The sequence below is a fragment of the Podarcis filfolensis genome (assembly GCF_964270895.1).
Source record: "Podarcis filfolensis genome assembly, chromosome: Z".
Lineage (NCBI taxonomy): Eukaryota > Metazoa > Chordata > Lepidosauria > Squamata > Lacertidae > Podarcis > Podarcis filfolensis.
In genome coordinates this window covers 39,966,928-39,987,602 of record NC_139617.1, presented here as the reverse complement: position 1 = coordinate 39,987,602, position 20,675 = coordinate 39,966,928, and the positions used below count along the sequence as shown (strand labels likewise).

The 20,675-nt window shown below is 46.2% G+C and overlaps 2 protein-coding genes across 8 annotated transcripts in view; one reads left to right on the top strand and one right to left on the bottom strand.

Moving 5' to 3' along the window:
- Positions 1-645: 645 nt before the first annotated feature.
- Positions 646-18,448, bottom strand: SLC2A8 (solute carrier family 2 member 8). 4 transcript variants are annotated; one of them, XM_083597018.1, is made up of 13 exons: positions 18,314-18,448; positions 16,849-17,018; positions 14,744-14,952; positions 11,371-11,532; positions 9,198-9,360; positions 7,917-8,123; positions 7,414-7,513; positions 6,442-6,653; positions 5,129-5,275; positions 4,772-4,880; positions 4,202-4,378; positions 2,528-2,673; positions 646-1,991 (listed from the first exon to the last, which is right to left on the bottom strand). In XM_083597018.1, exons 4-13 carry the CDS (start codon positions 11,469-11,471, stop codon positions 1,851-1,853), a joined length of 1,503 nt encoding a protein of 500 aa, XP_083453144.1. In that variant the 5' UTR covers positions 11,472-11,532; positions 14,744-14,952; positions 16,849-17,018; positions 18,314-18,448; the 3' UTR covers positions 646-1,850. The 4 variants fall into 4 exon arrangements, with proteins under 4 accessions (XP_083453144.1, XP_083453143.1, XP_083453145.1 ...); XM_083597017.1 differs by lacking the exons at positions 16,849-17,018; positions 18,314-18,448 and adding an exon at positions 16,027-16,077; XM_083597019.1 differs by lacking the exons at positions 16,849-17,018; positions 18,314-18,448 and adding an exon at positions 15,210-15,254.
- The window catches only part of FBXW2 (F-box and WD repeat domain containing 2), a 21,978-nt gene continuing 16,555 nt past the window's right edge, over positions 15,253-20,675 (top strand). The window contains exons 1-3 of one of the 4 annotated variants that reach the window (XM_083597023.1): positions 15,253-15,358; positions 19,009-19,117; positions 19,727-20,236. In XM_083597023.1, coding sequence (XP_083453149.1) covers positions 19,747-20,236 — 490 coding nt within the window. In that variant the 5' untranslated portion in view covers positions 15,253-15,358; positions 19,009-19,117; positions 19,727-19,746. Of the gene's footprint in view, positions 15,595-19,008; positions 19,118-19,726; positions 20,237-20,675 lie in introns of all 4 variants that reach the window. The other 3 variants (XM_083597025.1, XM_083597024.1, XM_083597026.1) reach the window with 3 other exon arrangements.

Below are 20,675 nucleotides of genomic sequence, written 5' to 3'. Positions count from 1 at the left end.
ATATATTTTTGCCACCAACGATTTCTTACTCAGTAGAAACATCTAAACCTTAAAACCATTTTCTAAAGTGCACCTTAAAAATAAAACCCCAAGCCATCTCTACTCTGTTTTAAAAGAAATGTTTTTTAAAAAGCATTATTAAGAAGGCAATTCATAATAAAATACATAATAAATATCACATATTCTGGTTAACAATTTCACTAATGAATTGGTTAGATTGTGCCCAGTATTTCAATTACTACTAGATACTGGGTGGGGGGAATCCTCCAGTGTGTTCTTTCTACCACAAGCCCACAAAAACAGCGCGCACACAATCATATACTCCATTCTTTCAGATTAAGGATGACTGACTCAGTGCAGACCCAAGTGAAAAATGTGTCTAGGAGGAAATTTAAGAATAGATTTGAAAGCAGAAATTGTAATGAATTTTAACTGGGAGAGGGGAATGTGCCTGAATCCCCACTCCTGACCTGGAAGCTCCCCCCTTCCCCGCCATAATCTCAAAACTAGTTGATGAGCAGAGGTTTATGTTCTGGTCCAAAAATGGGAAAGTAATCCTCCCTAGTTTGTCCCTCAGTGTTATTTACGGCACACAATATTTAATGAACATTAATAAAACAGAGATGGTTTGCCCAAGGCATCAGATGGAATTCAACATATTGGTTTATTCCACATAGCACCATATCCTTGAACCTTTATTCCACAAAACAAGATTAGAAGTCTGGAAACGAAGACTTTGGAACCTTACTAGCAGAACTGGGTCCAATCCCTATCCACCCCATGACATGATTTTAGATGGAGTCGCCTTGGGGCAGAGATTGACAAGAAATGCTATAATGGGAATGAGATTTATCATTTCCCAGTTACAGTACTACTAACCTCCTGAACAGAACTCAAGAACCTGGGGGGGGGGGGGAATAGTGGGCAGCAGTATGCTGAACCCATTCATTAAAAAAAAATCATCCCACGTGATTGCCCAAGTTTGACCTTTCGTGTGCAAATCAGAACAAACCTTTGGCAGCTTTAAACCCCTCTGCATTAAAATCTACACATACCATGGAAAGAACTGGTAGCATACCACTTCAGACAGCATGGATGCATCTCATTTTAAAATGCTTTTTGTGTGAGAAACATTGGGGGTGCAAAATAGTCTGGTGACGTTGGCTAAGTCAGACCCCGTTTCCCTCTTTTGCTAGGTTTTTTGTGCGCGCTGTGTGCAATGCTCAATGTGCCTTTTCAGGACTCTTTGCCTCACTCCTCTACACCTATAGAGTAGGCCCAGATTACACAGAATTAGAAGGTAGTTCGTGAGAGCTTTCTAAACACAGAAAGGAAGTGACAGTAGAGAGGGGTAGTGATGGCAGAAAGAGGAAGGGGTTGAGCCCAGGGGAGAGGGCACCCACTTTTGGCTCTAGCCCCACCTACTACCAGGATGACCCTCCCATCAGGCCCCCCCCTCCCGAGAAATACAGTCCTCAGCAGAAGAAGAAAAGGCTGGCCACATAGAACATGGCCAACGAACAGAGAAAAGCAATGTTTTGTTCAAAACCAATTCTTAATCACCTTGTTCTAGATGTCAGAAAACTGAACAATGCCTACCGTTCTGTAATACTGTATGTGGTGCTGTAATACTGAAAAGTGGTAGGTCATTGCCCCACACAAAATGAACCTGCCTTTCATCTTGCCCACACATTCTACACCCCAGACAGTTCTCTGGACCCAGTTGAACCCGGTGAAGGCTTTACATTCGTGCAAATCTCTGAAGAAGGGTTGGGTCCCACCAGCCACCACCACCCACACCTTAAGTCCAAGACCAAGGGGAAAAGTTCTCCCACTAAGATTGCAAACAGCTAATGTGATCTTTGGAAGTAGGCCTCTATCTCTTCTAGGCTTTTCCCTCTGGTTTCAGGAACGAAGAGTATGGTAAAGAGCACGTTGGAGAAACACATGGCACAAAACAACCAGAAAGTACCATGAGGCGTCAGGAAGACCTGGGGCAGAAGAGAAAGAGATGTCTGATTAAGAACCAGAAGCAGTACCAAGGTGGTTGAGCTGTACTCTTGAGATGGCAAATGGGGAACCTTTGGCCTTCTAGGTGTAGATGAATGACAACTTATATTATCCCTGGGCATCAGCCACACTTGCTAGGGCTCATGGGAGTTGTACTTCAGCAACATCCAGAGGGCCAAAGGTTCCCCATGCCCAACGTAAGAGAATGTTTTCTCATCCAGAATATCCCTGCATGCAGAAACCTAGCATGTCTGTAGTACCTGCAGACACAGGTTGATGCTCTCAGTAAGCATGAGAGCTCTCAGTAAGCAGCTAAGACTCCTAGTCCTTCCACTGGCTACATCACAGCATGGTTACTGCTTTTCACTCTAGCAGGATCCTTGCATATGGTAGGCAAAAAGAATCCAACAACCCATTTTTGCCACTGGCATGTGGCCCCCAGAAGGCTGCTGAAAAGAAAATGGGGGCCACTGTTCCCATTCCTGCTGTAAACCATTCTGATGTGATCCTTGCTTACCATGAGGTCATGGAACTCCTTGGTGATCAGAAAAGCCATGAGCCAATTTGTTAAGACACAGGCACCACTGGCTACGCCTCGAGCTCGGAGAGGGAATATTTCAGACATCAACAGCCATGGGATTGGGCCCCAGCCCAAGGCAAAGCCTGCAGGTTGCAGAGGAAGGAGAAAGCAAACTCATTGAGAGCAGTTAGTAGAGGTTTCCCTGAACTGAGCAAGGTCAGTAATGAACAGGCAACCCTGACTGGAAACCAGAAAGATACAACTAGACAAGGCTTCCCCTCTTCCTCACATGTTATCTAGCAACAGGCTGCAGCTAAGGGGGAGAAGGGAAGCAGAGCCACTCCATCGGTTCAGCTTGGAAGCCAGCGTCCATCAGGCTCTTCTCTCCATCAACAGTCACATGATAGCAGCCATTTTATTAGGCTACAGGAAGAGAAGAGAAGCAGCGCCACTCCATCAGCTCAGCTTAAAGAGGAGCAACTTTTGGCTGCTCAGTTGAACTCTTCCCATCATAGCTGCCATTATAAGAAAGAAATAGTGCCAAGTTTGTTTCCCCCTGCTCCCTTCCCAATCCTTTCCCTTTCGTGACATGCCATGCAGCGTGCAAGACTGATAGCAGGGACTGTATTATCAATTTTCATAAGCTGCCCAGGGAGCCTTTTGGATGAAGAGCAGGGTAAACACACTTGAAAATAATAATAATGCAAGGTTACGTTTAAGAGGTTGACTTGAGTGAGGCAGGAGTTCTATGCCCAGGACTGGCATCAGGGGGTAGCCATTCCTTGGCAAGTATCTAAGACCACACCCCAGCAGGTACACAACAACCCCCATAGCCACCCAACCTTGCTGCTCTCCTTCTTCGTTGCCTCTTCCTGTTTGCCTGCCCTTCTCCAAGTCAGCAAGCAGTGATGGTAAGGAGGAGAGATATCTGCCACCACTCATACAATATGTCATCTCTTTCTGAGCAGCAGTGCAGCTCAATGAAAGCAAACAGCCAGCAGCAATAGCAATGTGGAGGAGGTTGTGCTACCCAGGGAGGGGCTCCCCCAACAGCATCTTCAAAATAGCCCCTGTCAGGCCCCTCCACCTAGCTTTCAAGACCCCAGGACCCACACCCTCCTTGCACACTTTTGCCTGTGTCATTGAACTCGGATTATGTCACTTGCTTGCCTTGATGGAGGATAGAGAGGGGTGTCTGGATCTGTGTGTAGAAACCAGCCTATTGTAAAACTGAACATGTGTTGCTCTGGCCCCACCCACCACATGACCCTTGCGGAACACTGCCTCCCCCCCAAATGTGACCCTCTGGCTGAATGAAGAAAGGTTCCCTACCCCTAAGGTCTATGCTCCACAAGCACTAGGCTACCAATAAGCAGGTCATCAATCTGACCTCAAAAAAGCTGGACTCCAGCGAAGGAGGAGGAATCAAGGGCTTTGTTGTGATCAAACAGGACTCTTCTGACATGTATATTTCCTGTGTCTGCATCACCTGCTGCAGCAGAGAGGGCATTCTGGTGTGGGAAGCATCCACGTAGTCAAAGCATACTCGACCTTTACTATGTGGCTGGGAAACTCCTCAAGGCACCAAAAGGCCCAGAATTCTCTAGGTGGATGGATCTATATAGACTAGCTTTTGTGGGTACAGCAACCGCAGCAAAAGTGCCCACTAACCCATGACGAAGAGGCCCAGGCTCAATACCGCCAACCACGCAAGGTGGTGATCTTCTTCCACAACAGCAGCACTCAGAATGGAGCTTGGTGGGTTGGCATGGGAGGAGTTGACGGGGACTGGGAGAGCCATTTTGCAATAGATCGCGAAGATGGCAGCACTGATAGCCATAATGAACCCTGGGAAAGATGAGATAAATAGTTAACAGAACACCTAGTTATACTGTTTGGGAACAAGAGTGTATGTAACAAGAGCTGTGCTGGATCAGAGCAATGGACCATCTAGTTCAGCATCCTTTGCCTCCCCCCCCCCCGTCTCTCTCTCTCACATACACACACAAGCACAAAGAGAGAGAGAGTGTGTGTGTGTCCTGCCGGGGTATGCTGGGGATTAAGTCCAACCACTGACCTAAGGCCCTAAGGCTAGTTATTTCAAACACATAAAAGCTTGCCTTGCTGGACATCCACCACCAGAAAATTTTATCCAGCTGTTCATGGTGTTCCACATTAAATTAACTTGCAAAGGCACAGAATCCTACACTTCACACTGGAAGGATAGCTTTTCTGCAATACCTGATATGACCAGAAGGACTTTTCGACCTTTTCTATCAATAATAAGAGCAGCCACAGCAGTGAAAAAGACTTGGATGGATCCCACAATGATGGAAGCAGCACCACTCTCCTGAAAACACACAACAGCAATAAGTAAATAAAATTCTCAAATATTTGAAAATGTGTGATGCAGCAGCAAAGAAAAGCTAATGCTATTCTAGGCTGCATCAACAGAAGACCAAGGGAAGTAATAGTACCACTCTATTGTGCCTTAGTCAGACCACACTTGGGATACTGTGTCCAATTCTGGGCATCTGACCAAGATATGAATGAGTATGGCTGCATCCAAGGTGTCAAGAGGACAGAGGAGCCCCCCACCTTGAATTTGGCTTCTTCAAAGATGGTTTCCGCATAAAACATGATGGCATTGATCCCCGACACTTGCTGGAAGAACATCATGGCAATCCCAATGAAGAATGGCTTGTAAATGGCTGGATTCTTAAACTCGGCCAGACTCAGCTCCTCCTGCAAAGGAAGACGTAGCCAGTGTTTCAGTGTCGAGGGGCAACTGTACCCCTCTGGGGTCTGAGGTAGAGATCCCAGCACCCCGGCTGCAGATGTCAGGGACTGAACTAGGAATCTTGGCCCATGAGGACAACCAATTTGGCCAGCTGGGCCATTTCCCCAAAACCATGCCCACCTGCCCATCAGCTGATGTCAATCCTGCTGGGTACTGTTTTGCCAGCACGTTCCCTGCAGAGAAACGTGAGCAAAACAAACCCCTGCAGAGTGGAGGATTGCACCCTTCACTCATCAGCTGAGGAGCAGAGAGTTCAGTGCTGCCAGTTGCTGCTTCGCCACTATGACAAAGCAGACCCCTACAAAGAGAAGGGTTGAACCTTCCCCACTCATCAGCTGCCGAGCAGCTAGTTCAATCCTGCTGGCTGGCCACAGGGAATGCAAAGTGGCAAAGCAGACCTCATCCCAGCACACCCTGCCTTGCAGGTCAGCTGTGACAGGTGGACATGACTGTAAGTGGCTGTACCAGGCCAACCCCTGTTCTATTTGCAAAACTGCTGCTGATTCCTGTGCAGTTTCAGCATGGGATTGACTACTGAGCAGTTCAGCAGCAGAGGAAAAGAATGTCAGGGGGCAGTTAGCACCTGCCAGATTATACCAGGAGGTAAAAGGTAAAGGGACCCCTGACCGTTAGGTCCAGTCGTGGACGACTCTTGGGTTGCCGTGTTCATCTTTACTGGCCGAGGGAGCCGGCGTACAGCTTCCAGGTCAGCATGACTAAGCTGCTTCTGGCAAACCAGAGCAGTGCACGGAAAAGCCGTTTACCTTCCCACCGAAGCGGTACCTATTTATCTACTTGCACTTTGACGTGCTTTCGAATTGCTAGGTTGGCAGGAGCTGGGACCGAGCAATGGGAGCTCACCCTGTTGCGGGGATTCAAACCGCCGACCTTCTGATTGGCAAGCCCTAGGCTGTGGTTTAGACCACAGCACCACCTGCGTCCCTATACCAGGAGGAGCAGATGGCAAACACTTCAGGCTTCCACCCTCCTCCGCTGAAAAGCCTAAAGCTGAGCTAGCAGGGAGAAGAGGCAGGTCCGTTCACCTGCCACCTTTCCCACCCTTGCAACCCAAGAACGTGCCTGGTTTCAGTATGGTTCCAGCTCCACTCACCTGTCCTTCGGCGTTTACTTCAATCTCTCTGCATTCCCACTCATGGTCCACCAGGGGCCCCCGCAGGAACTCCAGAGCAGCAATGGCCTCTGGCCGCTGATTCCGGCTCAGCAGGAAGCGAGGCGTTTCGGGCATGAAAGCCACAAGTACCAGCATAAAACACGGTGGGACGGAACACAGTACGGCCAGCCAGCGCCAGTCCAGCCCTGTGCCTGAGGGAGGAGACCCAAAAGAAGAAGAGCCGTTCTTAGGGGCAAGGAATAAAGGACACTTGGCAGCTTTTGTCATGCCCAGAGGGCTAAATGCAAGCTGGTGCACATTATAGAAGCAAACAGCTCCCCCAGCATTCAAGTGATGTATTCTGTTAAGACAGAGTGCCTGTTGGCACCCGTGGTGGGTGAGGCCAGAGGCAAATGTGAGAAATGAATGCAGATATTGCCTTTGTACAGTAGGCTAGTATCTGCAGACATTCTCACACACCAACTCTCTACCCATCATCCAGGCAAGCAAGAGGCATGGTCAGAATTCAAGGACACTTTCCACCCAAGCAAAAGTGCTCAAAGGTATGAAGGCAGGCAGCCATACTCCCTCCTTTCAAGGTACAGTGGTACCTTGGGTTACAGACACTTCAGGTTACAGACTCTGCTAACCCAGAAATAGTACCTTGGGTTAAGAACTTTGCTTCAGGATGAGAACAGAAATTGTGTGGTGGTGGCGTGGTGGCAGCAGGAGGCCCCATTAGCTAAAGTGGTGCTTCAGGTTAAGAACAGTTTCAGGTTAAGAACAGACCTCTGGAACGAATTAAGTTCTTAACCTGAGGTACCACTGTACCTCCCTCTTCCCACTCAGTTTCCCACAACATTCTGTGCCAACACCATCCACAGATGTTGGTTGGTGTATTCGTATCCCACGATGATGTGTGCAAGAGAAAATGTGCAAACCCAAGAACACAACAGAGCCCCATGGGTGTACCTGCTATATAAGCTCCCAAGATGCCAGTCACCACCATCAGCTGAACGCACGATCCGAGCATCCCTCGAACTTTGGAGTGGGCTATTTCAGAAATATATACCTACAGCGTGGACAAAAGGGGAAGGGAGTCTTGTTCAAGTCATACAGAGAAAAGGATATATTTTATTTGTTTTTGCATTTGCAGAATTTTGCATTTTTTCAATACAACAAGAAAAAAGAGAGGGGGCCCAATAATGTATCCCTGTTTTTCTTATAGAATCAAGGCAATCACAGGCAGATGTATGTAGATACAGGCTACAATATCAGAATCAAAGTACTGAAATTCCCTAATTAACAGTGCAATTAGGCCTCTGGGCCTGAAATTCCCCATCCCCTTAATAGATAGCACTGAGCTAGATGGGTCAATGGTCTCCAACTCAGTAAAATGCAGCTTCTGGCATTCAGCAGATGGCTCTCTTTCCACAAAACTGCAATGAGAAAGGACAGGGCAGGCCATCTCTTACCGGGACCACCAAGGATGTTACCCCACTCGCCAAGCCATTCAATAGCCGGCCGACATAAAGCATCCAGACATTCTGAGCTGAGATTATGATTGTGAAGCCAAAAACGAATGGGATGGCACACAGCATCAGGGTAAGCTTCCGGCCAAATTTATCCACGATATATCCCCCCAGAATCCCGCCTGCTGCAGCGCCCAGTGTTACGACAGACTGCAAAAGAAAAAGAAAAAGGAACTGACTCTCACAACTGAACGGTTTCTGGTTGTAGATTCCTGTCCCTTTCAATCACATTAACTAACCCAAGATTTGGTGTATGCAATGATGGCACAATATAAATGGCATTTATATCTGACCTGTCCTGCAAGGTGTTCGGAGGTGACATACACACCTCTTCCCTGCTCTGTATAAGGTGACTTCCTATGTTCCTGTTTGATTCAGCAAGACTATTGAGGACTAGAATCCTACTTTACTTTTAAGGGAGTGGGCCCTAGCTCTATGGTGGGACATCAGCTTTGCATGCTCATGGTCCCAAGTTTAATCACCGGCATCTTCAAGTTGGACTGTGCGGGAATCTTTGCCTAAAACCCTGGAGAGCTGCTGACATTCAAGAGTGCTGGACTAGATGGAAGAATGATCTGACTCAATAAACCTTCCTATGTCTCTATACAAGGTAAAGGGACCCCTGACCATTAGGTCCAGTCGTGCCCGACTCTGGGGTTGCGCGCTCATCTTGCTCTATAGGCCGAGGGAGCTGGCATACAGCTTCCGGGTCATGTGGCCAGCATGCAGAGCAGTGCACGGAAACGCCGTTTACCTTCCCACCGGAGCGGTACCTATTTATCTACTTGCACTTTGACGTGCTTTCAAACTGCTAGGTTGGCAGGAGCAGGGACCGAGCAACGGGAGCTCACCCCGTCATGGGGATTCGAACCGCCGACCTTCTGATTGGCAAGTCCTAGACTCTGTGGTTTAACCCACAGCGCCACCCGCGTCCCATACGTCTCTATACTCTGGCACAAGTCAATAAGCATTTATTTTCCACCCCATATTATCAAACCAACAGAAGAACACAGGAAGCTGCCTTATATAAAGTCATTTCACAAGGGTTCATCTAGTGAGGTGCTGCCAACACTGCCGTGCAGCAGGTCTCCAGGGTATTAGGAAGGGACAATTCCAGCTCCACCTGAAGATGCTGGAGAATGAAGCTAGGATCTTCTGCACGCAAAGGAGATGCTCTGCCACTGTAGTATTGCCCTTCCTTTGCTTGTGGAGCAGAAGACTTACCCCAAACCAAGATGCTTGAATGTCTTCCAACCTTAATTCCGGGTTGCTAGCTTTCTTTAGGCTCGGAATAGCCGGCGAACTGTAGCCAAGGACAAATCCAAAGCTTAGCGGTCCCAGCACAGCAGCAAACGTAGCCAGGAAGAGATTCTGATTTTGGACCTTGCTGCACAAGAAGTGAAAATGAAAAATATGGGGGTGGGGGAGAGACACACAAACAGCTGCCCTTTTTTGCAGACCATGCAGCTCAGCAGACACCTGAAAAGATCACACGCTTTTGTTTCAGATCTTTCAATTGCAGATGTATTAGTGCTTCCGCTGACCCTTCCTTTTGAAAGAAACTGTTTAAGAACATAAGAACAGTCTGCTGGATCAAGCCAATGGTCCACCTATTCTAGCATCCTGTTCTCACAGTGACCAATTAGATGTCCTTGGGAAGCCCACAAGCAAGACCTGAGCACCACAGTGTTCTCCCTAGCTGAGATTCCTAGAAACTGGCATTCAGAGGTGTGTGACAGTGGAGGAAGAACATATAGCCACTGCAGCTAGTAGCTACAGATAGCCACACCCTTCATGAATTTGTCTGATCCTCTTTTGAAGCCATCCAAGTTGGTGGCCATCACTACATCTATTTAGTTCAGCACCCAAACACACAAATATTTAAGCATGCAGGAAACTGCCTTATACCAAGTCAGTCCATTACATTGACTGGCAGCTGGACTCCAGGGATTGAGATGGGGGATACTTCCTAGTTCCACCAAGGGGCATTGTCAGAGTTAAAGGACTAATTCCTGCCAGGCAAAAATGTTAAGGGTGCGAAGCAGGGCCGGGAGGAGTGGGAGACACATGGCCAGAGAATAGTTCCAGAATAGTTCCAAGGGTCAAATGAAGAGGCCTCATTCCCCACCCCTGGTGTAAGACAATAGGAAGGGATGTGCTGTGTAGCTCCCACTCAATTATGAAGGCACGGCTGTGGCAACAAGATGTGATTAGGGATAACTGATAACATCTTCTCTATGGGTGATACTGTCTCCAAGCAGATAAAAAGTTACCACTGTGGCGGGAAGGTAAACAGTGTTTCCGTGCGCTCTGGCACTCGTCACAGTCCTCCGTGCGCCAGTAGCAGTTTAGTCATGCTGGCCACATGACCCGGAAAGCTTTCTGTGGACAAATGCTGGCTCCCTCGGCCTGAAAAGCAAGATGAGCGCTGCACCCCATAGTCGCCTTTGACTGGACTTAACCATCCAGAGGTCCTTTTACTGTCTCCCAATAGGTGCCATTTGTAAAGCTGGTGCAGTAAATGGCTTTAAAAGATTAGGCAAATTCACAAGCCTATAAATGGCTACTAGCCAAAATGACAATGTTCTGCCTCCACTGTCAGAGGCAGTCTGCCTCTGAATACAAGGTGTTGGAAACTGCAAGAGGGGAGAGTTGCTTCTACACTCACATCCAGCTATCACACAAAGCAATGACAGGGTCTTCAAATGGAGATGACTGACCAGCATCTTGGGATTGTGGTAGAAAACTCAATGAAAACACCAAAAAAGAAAAACAGCAACCAAATGTTGCAGAATGGAGTGTTCTAGCCAGACATGCCCTTTTCATGGATTATCCATTCCATTTCCTCACTTTCTGAATCTCTCTCCCAGCAGTCAACGTTCCACAGATAACAAGCATGCTCAGTCGTCACTGGCCTGCTTTTGAAAGAGTTTCCCTCCCTTGGGACACCCCCCCCCCGCCACTAAACACTCCCCCTCCAAGCCTGCTGTTATCTTGTGTTTTAATGGTGCCATTTGGGCTGTGCAAGGATTGGCATGCCTGAACATCAGAAATAGCTCAGATTATGCATTTAGAAGAAAAGCCCTCTTGTTCCAAGATTCTCAATCAGATTTGGAAAACCTCTCAGGGTGATTCTGTTGAGCCAACAATTCAGAATCTGGCAAGCAGAGACGTCATTCATTAAACTCCATTACAAACAGCTGATACAGTGTGAGGGCAAAGGGGCAGAGGGACAGAGGCTGACTACTGGACTTGTAGATAACCAACATTAGGACCTTGTCCTCTTTGTCCCTCAGTCCATATTTGGCAAAGCCTTATATTCCTGGCCAGCAGTGCATAACTAGAACAATTACGTTTTGACATTTTCCAAAAACAAAAGCCAGATAAATACACACACCTCAGATAGATCTCCAGTGGAGAGGGTCTTTGAGCAGGCAGTTCTGTCTCCACCTCAGTACTCAAAAGGGGTCTGGTTTCCTCAGATGCCATATCTCCCATTGGTGGCAAAGGAGAATGCAATTCTGCCCAGCAAATGATGTCTGTTCCTTAGCCCTGAAGACTTTAAAATAGAAACAAAAATAGATAAGGGGGGAGATGAAGATCATACGCAAGAAGTAGCAAATGAAAGTCTTGTGACCTATTTCGCTTCCTCAACCATACATTGCTGCCTTAACTTTTGAAAATGAGACAAAACTGCAGCTGACCGGAAGGGGGAACTGAAACAAAACTTTGTAGCGTGAACTGCTCTTGTTCAGGGTTCCAGCTAGCCAGCCATGCCCTCTTCCAGGGCACTCAATTTCATTCCCTCTCATTCCCATGTTTTCCATCTCAACACTCAATAGTTTCCCAATAGTTTGCTGCCACAAATAGAGCTCCTCTTGCCTACTGTATAGGGAAGCCTTTTAATGTGCACTGTTTTCTGATGTTTTTATATACATTACTGTATATACATCATACATTTATATACATCATTTATATATCTTTGGGGGGTGTTATTGGGTTATTGTTCTTATTTTGATTTTATATATTGTCATCTTTTCTGTGAACCGCCCTGAGACCTCTGGGTATAGGGCGGTATATAAATTCAATAAACAAATAAATAAACACACTCAGCATTCTATGCATCCTGAGCATGTTCAAGACTTCAGTGGGCTAGGTTTTGCTACAGGGAGGCCAGGGGGTTCCTCAGAGCCTACAGATACCTCCCTCTTGTATGAGTGGATGATACCATTTTGGCAATGTAAGTACTGGCACTCTGGGAACTGAGAGCACCATAACCCTCAATGATCCAAAAATAACAGTGGGAAACTACTGTTAACATACCCAAAGGAAAGGTCTCAAAGAAGCCAGGAAAGGCTTTCATCAGGCTGGGTGTAAAGCAAAAAGTATAGGACACTGTTGCTGGGCAGGATTGTGGGGCATTGTCCTGACTCCCATCCAACACACGCAAGCAGAGGCTCTTTCTTGGAAGTACAGGCTCAGCAGCAGACACAAGACTTGGGAGTCACAATTCAGAAGTTCAGGAGCAGAGCAAGTTATTCAAAACTGGATGGAAGCACAAAAATGTTCCAACAAGTTTCTACACTTCGCCTGTCAAAACATAGTGCCCTCACTATCTTGCCTTGTGGCGATGTTGGAACTGCAAATGTGCATTCTGTTGGGGTATGTGGATCTGTTACCATGAGTGAAGGCAGATCCTGATCCTAGAGGGCAAGGCAGCACCCTCCTGCTCAGGGTCTTGTTCAGTGGCTGCCACCTCCTGTTCAGCCTTCCTAGCTTTTACTGATGCTTCCTGCTCTGCAGCATGGTTGGAGGAAAGAGCTGGCATAGCTGCTTCCCCTTCCAAAGCAAGTGGACTTGGGGTGCAAAGGGGAGGTACCCCTCCTCCTCCTCCAACCCAGATTATCCCACTTCAGCCCCCTCCCCCATTTATTCCTACTTCATCAGAGCATGCCAACCGAATCCCAATAGGACTGCAGGTCTCATGACATCCTCTCCAGACTGGTGCTTTTTTTGGCAGTAGGTGGGTGTACTCTGCAACATGTCACTGAATAGAGCATTAGTGCTGGATTCATACTAGATTATCCACATACAGTGGCACCTCGGGTTACAGATGCTTCAGGCTACAGACTCCGCTAACCCAAAAATAGTGCTTCAGGTTAAGAACTTTGCTTCAGGATGAGAACAGAAATCGTGTGGTGGCGGTGCGGCGGCAGCGGGAGGCCCCATTAGCTAAAGTGGTGCTTCAGGTTAAGAACAGTTTCAGGTTAAGTACAGACCTCCGGAACGAATTAAGTACTTACCCTGAGGTACCACTGTACCAGTGCATTTCATTACTTTTCTGCAATGCTTTTTCACTGTTACTACTTTACTGCCATCTATAGGGGAACTTCAGCACAATAACAGCTACTACAACAAAGCCCCTCTCCTCCTGAACGTTTGTGGTATGAAAAATTTTAATATTTCAGCAGGAAGCTAGCAGGGCATGCACATGCGCAAAACAGTATGGGAAACGGGATCATGTATAACTGCCCTGATACCATCATGAGTACAAATCACCAAGAATGCAGAATAAAAAGGACATCTAGAGGGGCCCCATAATGAGAATACTTGGTACAGTTCCAGCTGCCCCATCTCAAAAAGGTTATTGAAGAGTATCAAGCAATCCAGAAAGGTTGGGAAAGGAGACTAGGTGTGATGGTATCATAGAAAAGGCACTCTGTATTTGTTCAATCAATCACATGCTTTCCTGTGGAGCGTCAGATTTGAGCTAGAGAAATCTAGGAGCAAATCCATGTTCTGCCAGCAAACTAATGGGGATCACTTTGTGCCAGTCTCCCTCTAATCTGAGTCATCCAAGAACAACTGGACAGCCACCACCTGCCTGAACACCTTGCCCCAAATGGTAACACTTGCAACTGGCCCTGAAGCTGGAACAATTTCAAGATCTAGGGAAATTTATTTGGGAGTGGCCTCACAACCACCATCTTCAAGGCAGTTGGGGTCGCTCCCTCTCGTGACAAGCTATGACTCAACTCCTGATCTTTGCTGATCACCAACTCTTCTGCATGGGCGTAGCAAAGCGGGGGAGGGGGCAGGAGGGGCAGCTGCCCCTCCCTACATCAAGTAAAACAATGGAAATAACTGACGAATCACGTCGGTTCTGCCCCCCCCCGCCCCAACAAAAGCCCTGACTACGCCCATGCTTTTCTGCCCTGTATTGTTAGGAAAGAGCGATGGACAGAGTAAACAGGCAGCCAGCCTGAAAAGCACTGCAATTCCAAAGGGCTAGTAAAACGCAAAGTGGGCATTTGCTGAGGGAGACTGAACATCAGGAACCCCACAAAGACACCCCACACGTCCCTCACTGGCACACAAGGGAGTGGTCAAATAGGCACTATTATTTCTCTCTGGCACCACATAGGCGCTATTAACCACATCTGTAGTGCTCTTCTTGGGTGTCATCTCACAATCCAACACCCCTAACGCACAAAACTTGTTTCACCAGAGAAGTCGTGGGTCATGTCCCAGGATCAGCCTCCAACTTCTTTAGTAGCAGGCCTGGGAAGACCCCTCCCCAAGACCTCTGTGGAAGTACAGAATACGACGCTAGACTGATAAAATAGCCTCTGACCGGAGAGCTTGGCAGAAAGCGTGCAAAATTAGGGAATTTAGGAGAGAGAATGAATTAAAATCTAGTTGAAGGAGGGTGGAAGCGGGATAATGTAAGGAAAAAATATTGGGGGAGGCTTTGGGCGGCGCAAACTCACCTTCCCTTCCCGTCCAAGGACTAAAGCATCGCTCTTCACCTCCAAATTAAAGCCGGCAACTACAATCTTGAGAATCAACTGCAAGGCGGAACTAAACAGTTGGGACCACGTTTTCAGGGTAGAGAGGAAAATAACAACGGACCAGAAACTCAGTCGATTAAATCCTTTCCCCCATTAGATTGTACTTCCGGCTTGGCCTCTCTTGTGCCCTGGAAGGAGAAAGAAAAAAAACAAAGATATAGGAAAATAAAGAGCCACACATCGTCAACAATACACAATGGCAACTCCCGTTCTCAATTTCAACTGGTTTTCCAATGCTGTAAAGAGCATTGGAGGGCCGTCGGTCTATAGAGAGAATTTCGAGAGACTTTGTAGCAGTGCAAGAGAATCATGTCCAACGGTGTCACCGTTCACATTTTATATCGGTGGATCAGAAAATGCTCTACATTTCTATCTCTATGGGTACCTTAAGCTAGACTTTTAAAAAAAGTTTCCGTTTCCGGACGGAAGTGACTCTAAAATCCGGGGCGGGAAAGAGGCGCGAGGAAGATGACGTCAGGTGCTCACGCCGGAAGTGCCTGTGGTAGAGTGTTTGCTGGGACCCGGCGGCGAAAGGTTGGACCCCCCGCCCCCGAAAAATAAAGTGGGCGGGAGGGGGCGGGAAGAGAAGAGGGGCAGTGCGGTGGGAGGAGGGAGAGCGGCTGAGGAGAGCGGCGGAAGGGGGCGGGGCTCAGGTGGGTTGTCATAGAGACCGCCTGCAGTGGGGAGGGGGGCTGAGGGGGCGGGGCGGGGCGGGTGGAAGGGGAGACTTGCGCCCTTTGGGGTGAAGTTGAGGAGAGGTCTCCGTTGAGGTAGGTGCAAAAGAGGTTGCGGGAGGGCCCGGGATTGAGGAGGGGGTAAGGGGGGTGCAGAATGATGGGATCGGCGTCGTGTTTTGATTCTTAGCTATTATGTATTATCCTATTTACACCCTTCCTTTATTCCCGGGAGATCAACGTATTCTCCCCTTCCCCGTTTTATCCCCACTGGGCAGCTGGCTTCGTGAGCAAATGGTTGTTTGAATCCTGGTCTCGCGGGCACGGGTGCGACACTCTAGCTCAGCCTTTCCCAACCTCAGGTCCCTCCCCAGGTGTCGTTGGATGGTCCTGCTAGCTAGGGATGAGGGGAACTATAGTCTAGTAACATCTGGAGACCGCCCAGCTGATGCCACAAGACTCTGCATGTCGCATATGGCTGTTCTTGTTCTCCGATATTGAACTAGTTAGCATGGGGGTTTTCCCCACCCCAGGCTTTTCAGAGGCAAATTTCACGTGTGAACACTATCCGGTCACAGGTGTGTCCTGAAGCGCGATCCCTTGGCCAGCATCAAATGTAGTTGGACTGTATGCTTTGGATGTAGAATGTTCTAGACAGGTTTCAACCTGTCATAATTACCTTAAAAGAAAAACAAATCATGTATCAGGTGGTGGAAAGGGTCTTGCTTTCTAGGGAGCTACCACCAGTCAGCATAGACTGGGCTAGAGAAATAGTCTGACCTGTTAAAAGCCAGCTCTCTATAAAAACATCAAATGCATGGATTGCTTCCCAGACAACAGTAGGAACTTAAGATGCTGCTTTATACCCAAACCATTGGTCCATCCAGCTCAGTATTGCCACACCAACTACACTTCTCCAGGGTTTCAGGCATGGGACAGTCCCAGCCCTAACTCAAGATGGGCAGGTCCCCTGGGATCAACTGCTTGCAAAGTAGATGCTCTACTACTGAGCTATGACCCTTTCCCCATCCTTCGTCTCCAGAATCAGATCTAGAAACCTAAGATGCATAGGCTGATAAAGAGTGTTTTCCATTCCACTTGTGTGTGTGCTCTTTTATGGGAGACATATTATTATTATTACATTTTGACCTTTATGCACTAATGCACAGTTGTACAGACCCAGTCCTTTGAAATAAATGGCAATAGTTCAGTGCAAATTTAGGTGTGCTCAACTCTTTGTTGTATTGTGGCCAAAGATTATAAAAGCAATCCACTTTTCTGATTCCACGTCAAGACCCAACTTGAAAGAAAAAAACATGCATGAGGCATGCTATCTACTTTATACCTCACCCCCATTAACGTCATCTCTCCCATTTATTTGTTAAATGCTGCCCTTCCCCCCCCCACTCTATATTTAAAATAATAATAATTCTTAAGTGTTTAAAAGATACTCATCAATAGGCACTTTGCAGTTTAAAGCTTCAGCAAAAATAACATAACTCTGTCTTGAGGCTTGCAATCTAAATAGTCACATACATAAGGGAAAGGGTTTTTTGAAGGGTTTGGCTTTTTTACAATGAAGTGGTATATAGATAAATCTGGGAATAATGTACATTTTGAAAGGATTCAACCTTCCCCTAAGGTTAAGGTTTAATGACTCCCATCTATCAATAACTAAAGAAGCCTCTTTTATTATTTTGTTTATATGAATGAGTTATGTCTCTTGGCATTAAACCTAGTTATATAATAGATTTGGAGCAAATCTGGAATTGATAATTCCTAAACTGAAAGAGTAATCAATTTTTCACGTAATGGCATCAATCCCTTTTGGACCAGTTAATAAAGTATCCTGATATTTTACCAAAAGCATCTATTGTTTGCATCAATATAGGAATACTAGTTTGGTACCACCTGAAAATAAAATCAATTTATATTCAACTGAATTATGAACCGCTGTGTGAATCTCACAATGTTGTCTAATAGCACAAGCTAGGGGGTTCTAAACAATTATTTAAAAAGCAAACATGAAAGTGAACATCCTTGTCTAGCTCCTCAAGGCAGCGAAAAGGTGGTGGTCATGATACCATTCACTTTAACTCTAGATTTAGGTGAATCATACACTACTTTAATCCATTTTATAAAAACTAAAGGGAAAACCAATTTAGTTAAAGCTACCTCTATATACAGGGACGTGGGTGGTGATGTGGGTTAAACCACAGAGCCTAGGACTTGCCGATCAGAAGGTTGGCGGTTCAAATCCCCGCGACGGGGTGAGCTCCCATTGCTTGGTCCCTGCTCCTGCCAACCTAGCAGTTCGAAAGCACGTCAAAGTGCAGGTAGATAAATAGGTACCGCTTCAGCGGGAAGGTAAATGGCATTTCCGTGTGCTGCTCTGATTCGCCAGAAGTGGCTTAGTCATGCTGGTCACATGACCCGGAAGCTGTACGCCGGCTCCCTCGGCCACTAAAGCGAGATGAGCGCCGCAACCCCAGAGTCGTCCACGACTGGACCTAATGGTCAGGGGTCACTTTACCTTTACATACATAAATATTGTTGAAAACCATTTCATTGCCTAATGATATAATTAAAAATTGTCTTTATTTTTATTTAAATCTTACAAATCCACCACTAATCTAATATTATTTGCTGCCTCATTTTTATAAAGCCAGTCTGGTCATTCTCCGTAACCACCACTATTACTTGCTGAATTCTATTTGCTTGGGTCGTTGTTAAAATCTTTGTATCAACTTTACTCAGTTTGTCTGATTTGGTATAGCTGTAATATAAGCTTGATTAAATGCCATTGATAAAATACCTTTGTCACACATCTCTTCATACAGTTGATGAGGTTTTGGTACTAGTAGATCAATGTATGTCTTATATTGTTCAATAGGAAATCATGGTGTTTTACCAGTTCTCATTTTAAGAATAGTTTGCTTGATTTCTGCTTCTGATATTGGTGAAAAATAACATTTGCATTTGTCAATAATCTAAATAAGGTTATTTTATTTTATTTTTAAAAGCTTCTACACCCTCATAAGCTATGACTTTTAGTTTATTATCTAATTCCAAATAACATTTAAAAAAATAATCATTAATATCTTTTAAGTTTTTATAAACTTCACCTTTCTCCCCTCTACTACTTTGGATTATTGTCTTATCCCACTTTGACAAAATTTTACCTAGCCTTTCGCAAAACAAGTATTAACACCTGGATCTTAACACATACTTTGCAAGAACCTTTATTGAACTACAGAACTCCTTAACACATTCTTTGGAGCGAGTCCTGTTGGCTTCAATGGAATTTACTCCCAAGACAACAAACATAGAATCCTAGTCATTATAAAGAAATATCCCTTGATCAGATGAATTAGGTTGGAAAGTTAAGGTGTGGTCAAAAGTGAGTGGTAACAGTAGTGGGTTTGGGAATCATTAGAGCACTATGCAGTGATTGGAGAAGAGGAGAAAATCTGGCCTCAGTGACTTATATGGTTCTTGTTACACCTACAGAAGAAATGGCCCCAGAGGAATCCCAATCCCTGTCGGGTTCTGAGGAGCAAGAAGACAATTGGCAGCTACCTGCTAAGCAACTATCTGATAATACAGACAACTACTTAAGGTAAATACGCCCTCTTTCCCATTGAAATGCTAGGTAGGATAAAATGCTAGGTAGGGAAGAAAGTTTGGTGGAACCAATATGCATTGTGGTCCAACTCCTTGCTGCTCAGCTGTCCATTCAGCAATTGTCTTTGGACAGGTCCTCTGATAAATCTAAACCAGGGGTTGGGACCTGGATGGGGCTAGCAGTCCAGAGACTTGCCTTCCCCAAAACCTTTTGGACCAAGTCTGAGAGGAGAGCTGAGACACCTACCTGTCAGGCACCTGATGTCACATTGACGTTGGGTCCCTTGTTTTCCTTTGATCATGCAATGTGAAACCAAACATAAGGACTAGCAGCTGAAAATCATAGGCTTTCAAAGGCACTACTATATTTTGCACTGGACAGACAAAAATCCCCCAGTTTTTGCATGTTGTGCTCAGCACATTCGGTTTAAAAGGGAGTTCTCCTTCACATTGTACATTGCTGATTTTTCTATATTAACTGCCCTGTGCCATGTTGTTGTTTGAAGTGCATCTGAGGCAGAGTGTGTCATTTTTTATTTTTTTATTTAAGATGTTCAAATTTGGTTTTTGAGCAGAACTAATACTGTATTTTGATGTCCCACAGGTAAATGTTTCCATAACCTTATGGAGAGAAAGGACTTTGAAGCATGGCTTGATAATATTTCTGTTACGTTTCTCTCTCTGACGGACTTGCAGAAAAATGAGTCGTTGGATCACCTGATTAGCTTGAGTGGGGCTATCCAGCTCAGGCACCTCTCCAATAACCTAGAGACCCTCCTCAAACGGGACTTCCTCAAACTCCTCCCGTTGGAACTCAGTTTTTATTTGTTAAAATGGCTTGACCCTCAGACCTTACTCACGTGCTGCCTCGTCTCTAAGCAATGGAACAAGGTCATAAGTGCCTGTATGGAGGTGTGGCAGACTGCCTGTAGAAAACTGGGCTGGCAGATAGATGACTCTGTCCAAGATGCTTTGCACTGGAAGAAGGTGTACTTGAAGGCCATCTTAAGGATGAAGCAACTAGAGGACCACAAAGCCTTTGAGACCTCCTCACTGATTGGACACAGTGCCAGAGTGTACGCACTTTACTATAAAGATGGACTTCTTTGTACAGGTAGGATGGCCCAAATGGCTTGGGTGTAGTGGTGCAATGAGAATTAGTGTTGTGTATGTGTGTGAGAGGGCTGCGAGCCAGGAAGTCACCAATTTATTTATTTATTTCACAAAATGTATACACTTGGTTTTTCAAAATACACCAAAAGATAAAACAATAAAATTATACCTAGGAACACGTACAATAATACAGGCAACTTTCCACTTACGTGGGGGTTACGTTCCCCCCCTCCCAAACATAAATGAAATGTGCGTAAGTGGGGAGCTTGAGTGGCTTTGTTTTCTGTTCTCTCCCCCCCCCCCACATCCACTTTTGTTTGCCCTTGTTCTGCTCCTTCCCTTCTAATCTAAAGGGTAATGAAGACTCCCTTCCTCCCCTCTTCACCTTCAATCTTGGCAGGAAGGATAGGGAAGCCGCGCAGCTGAGCCCGCTGCAAGGA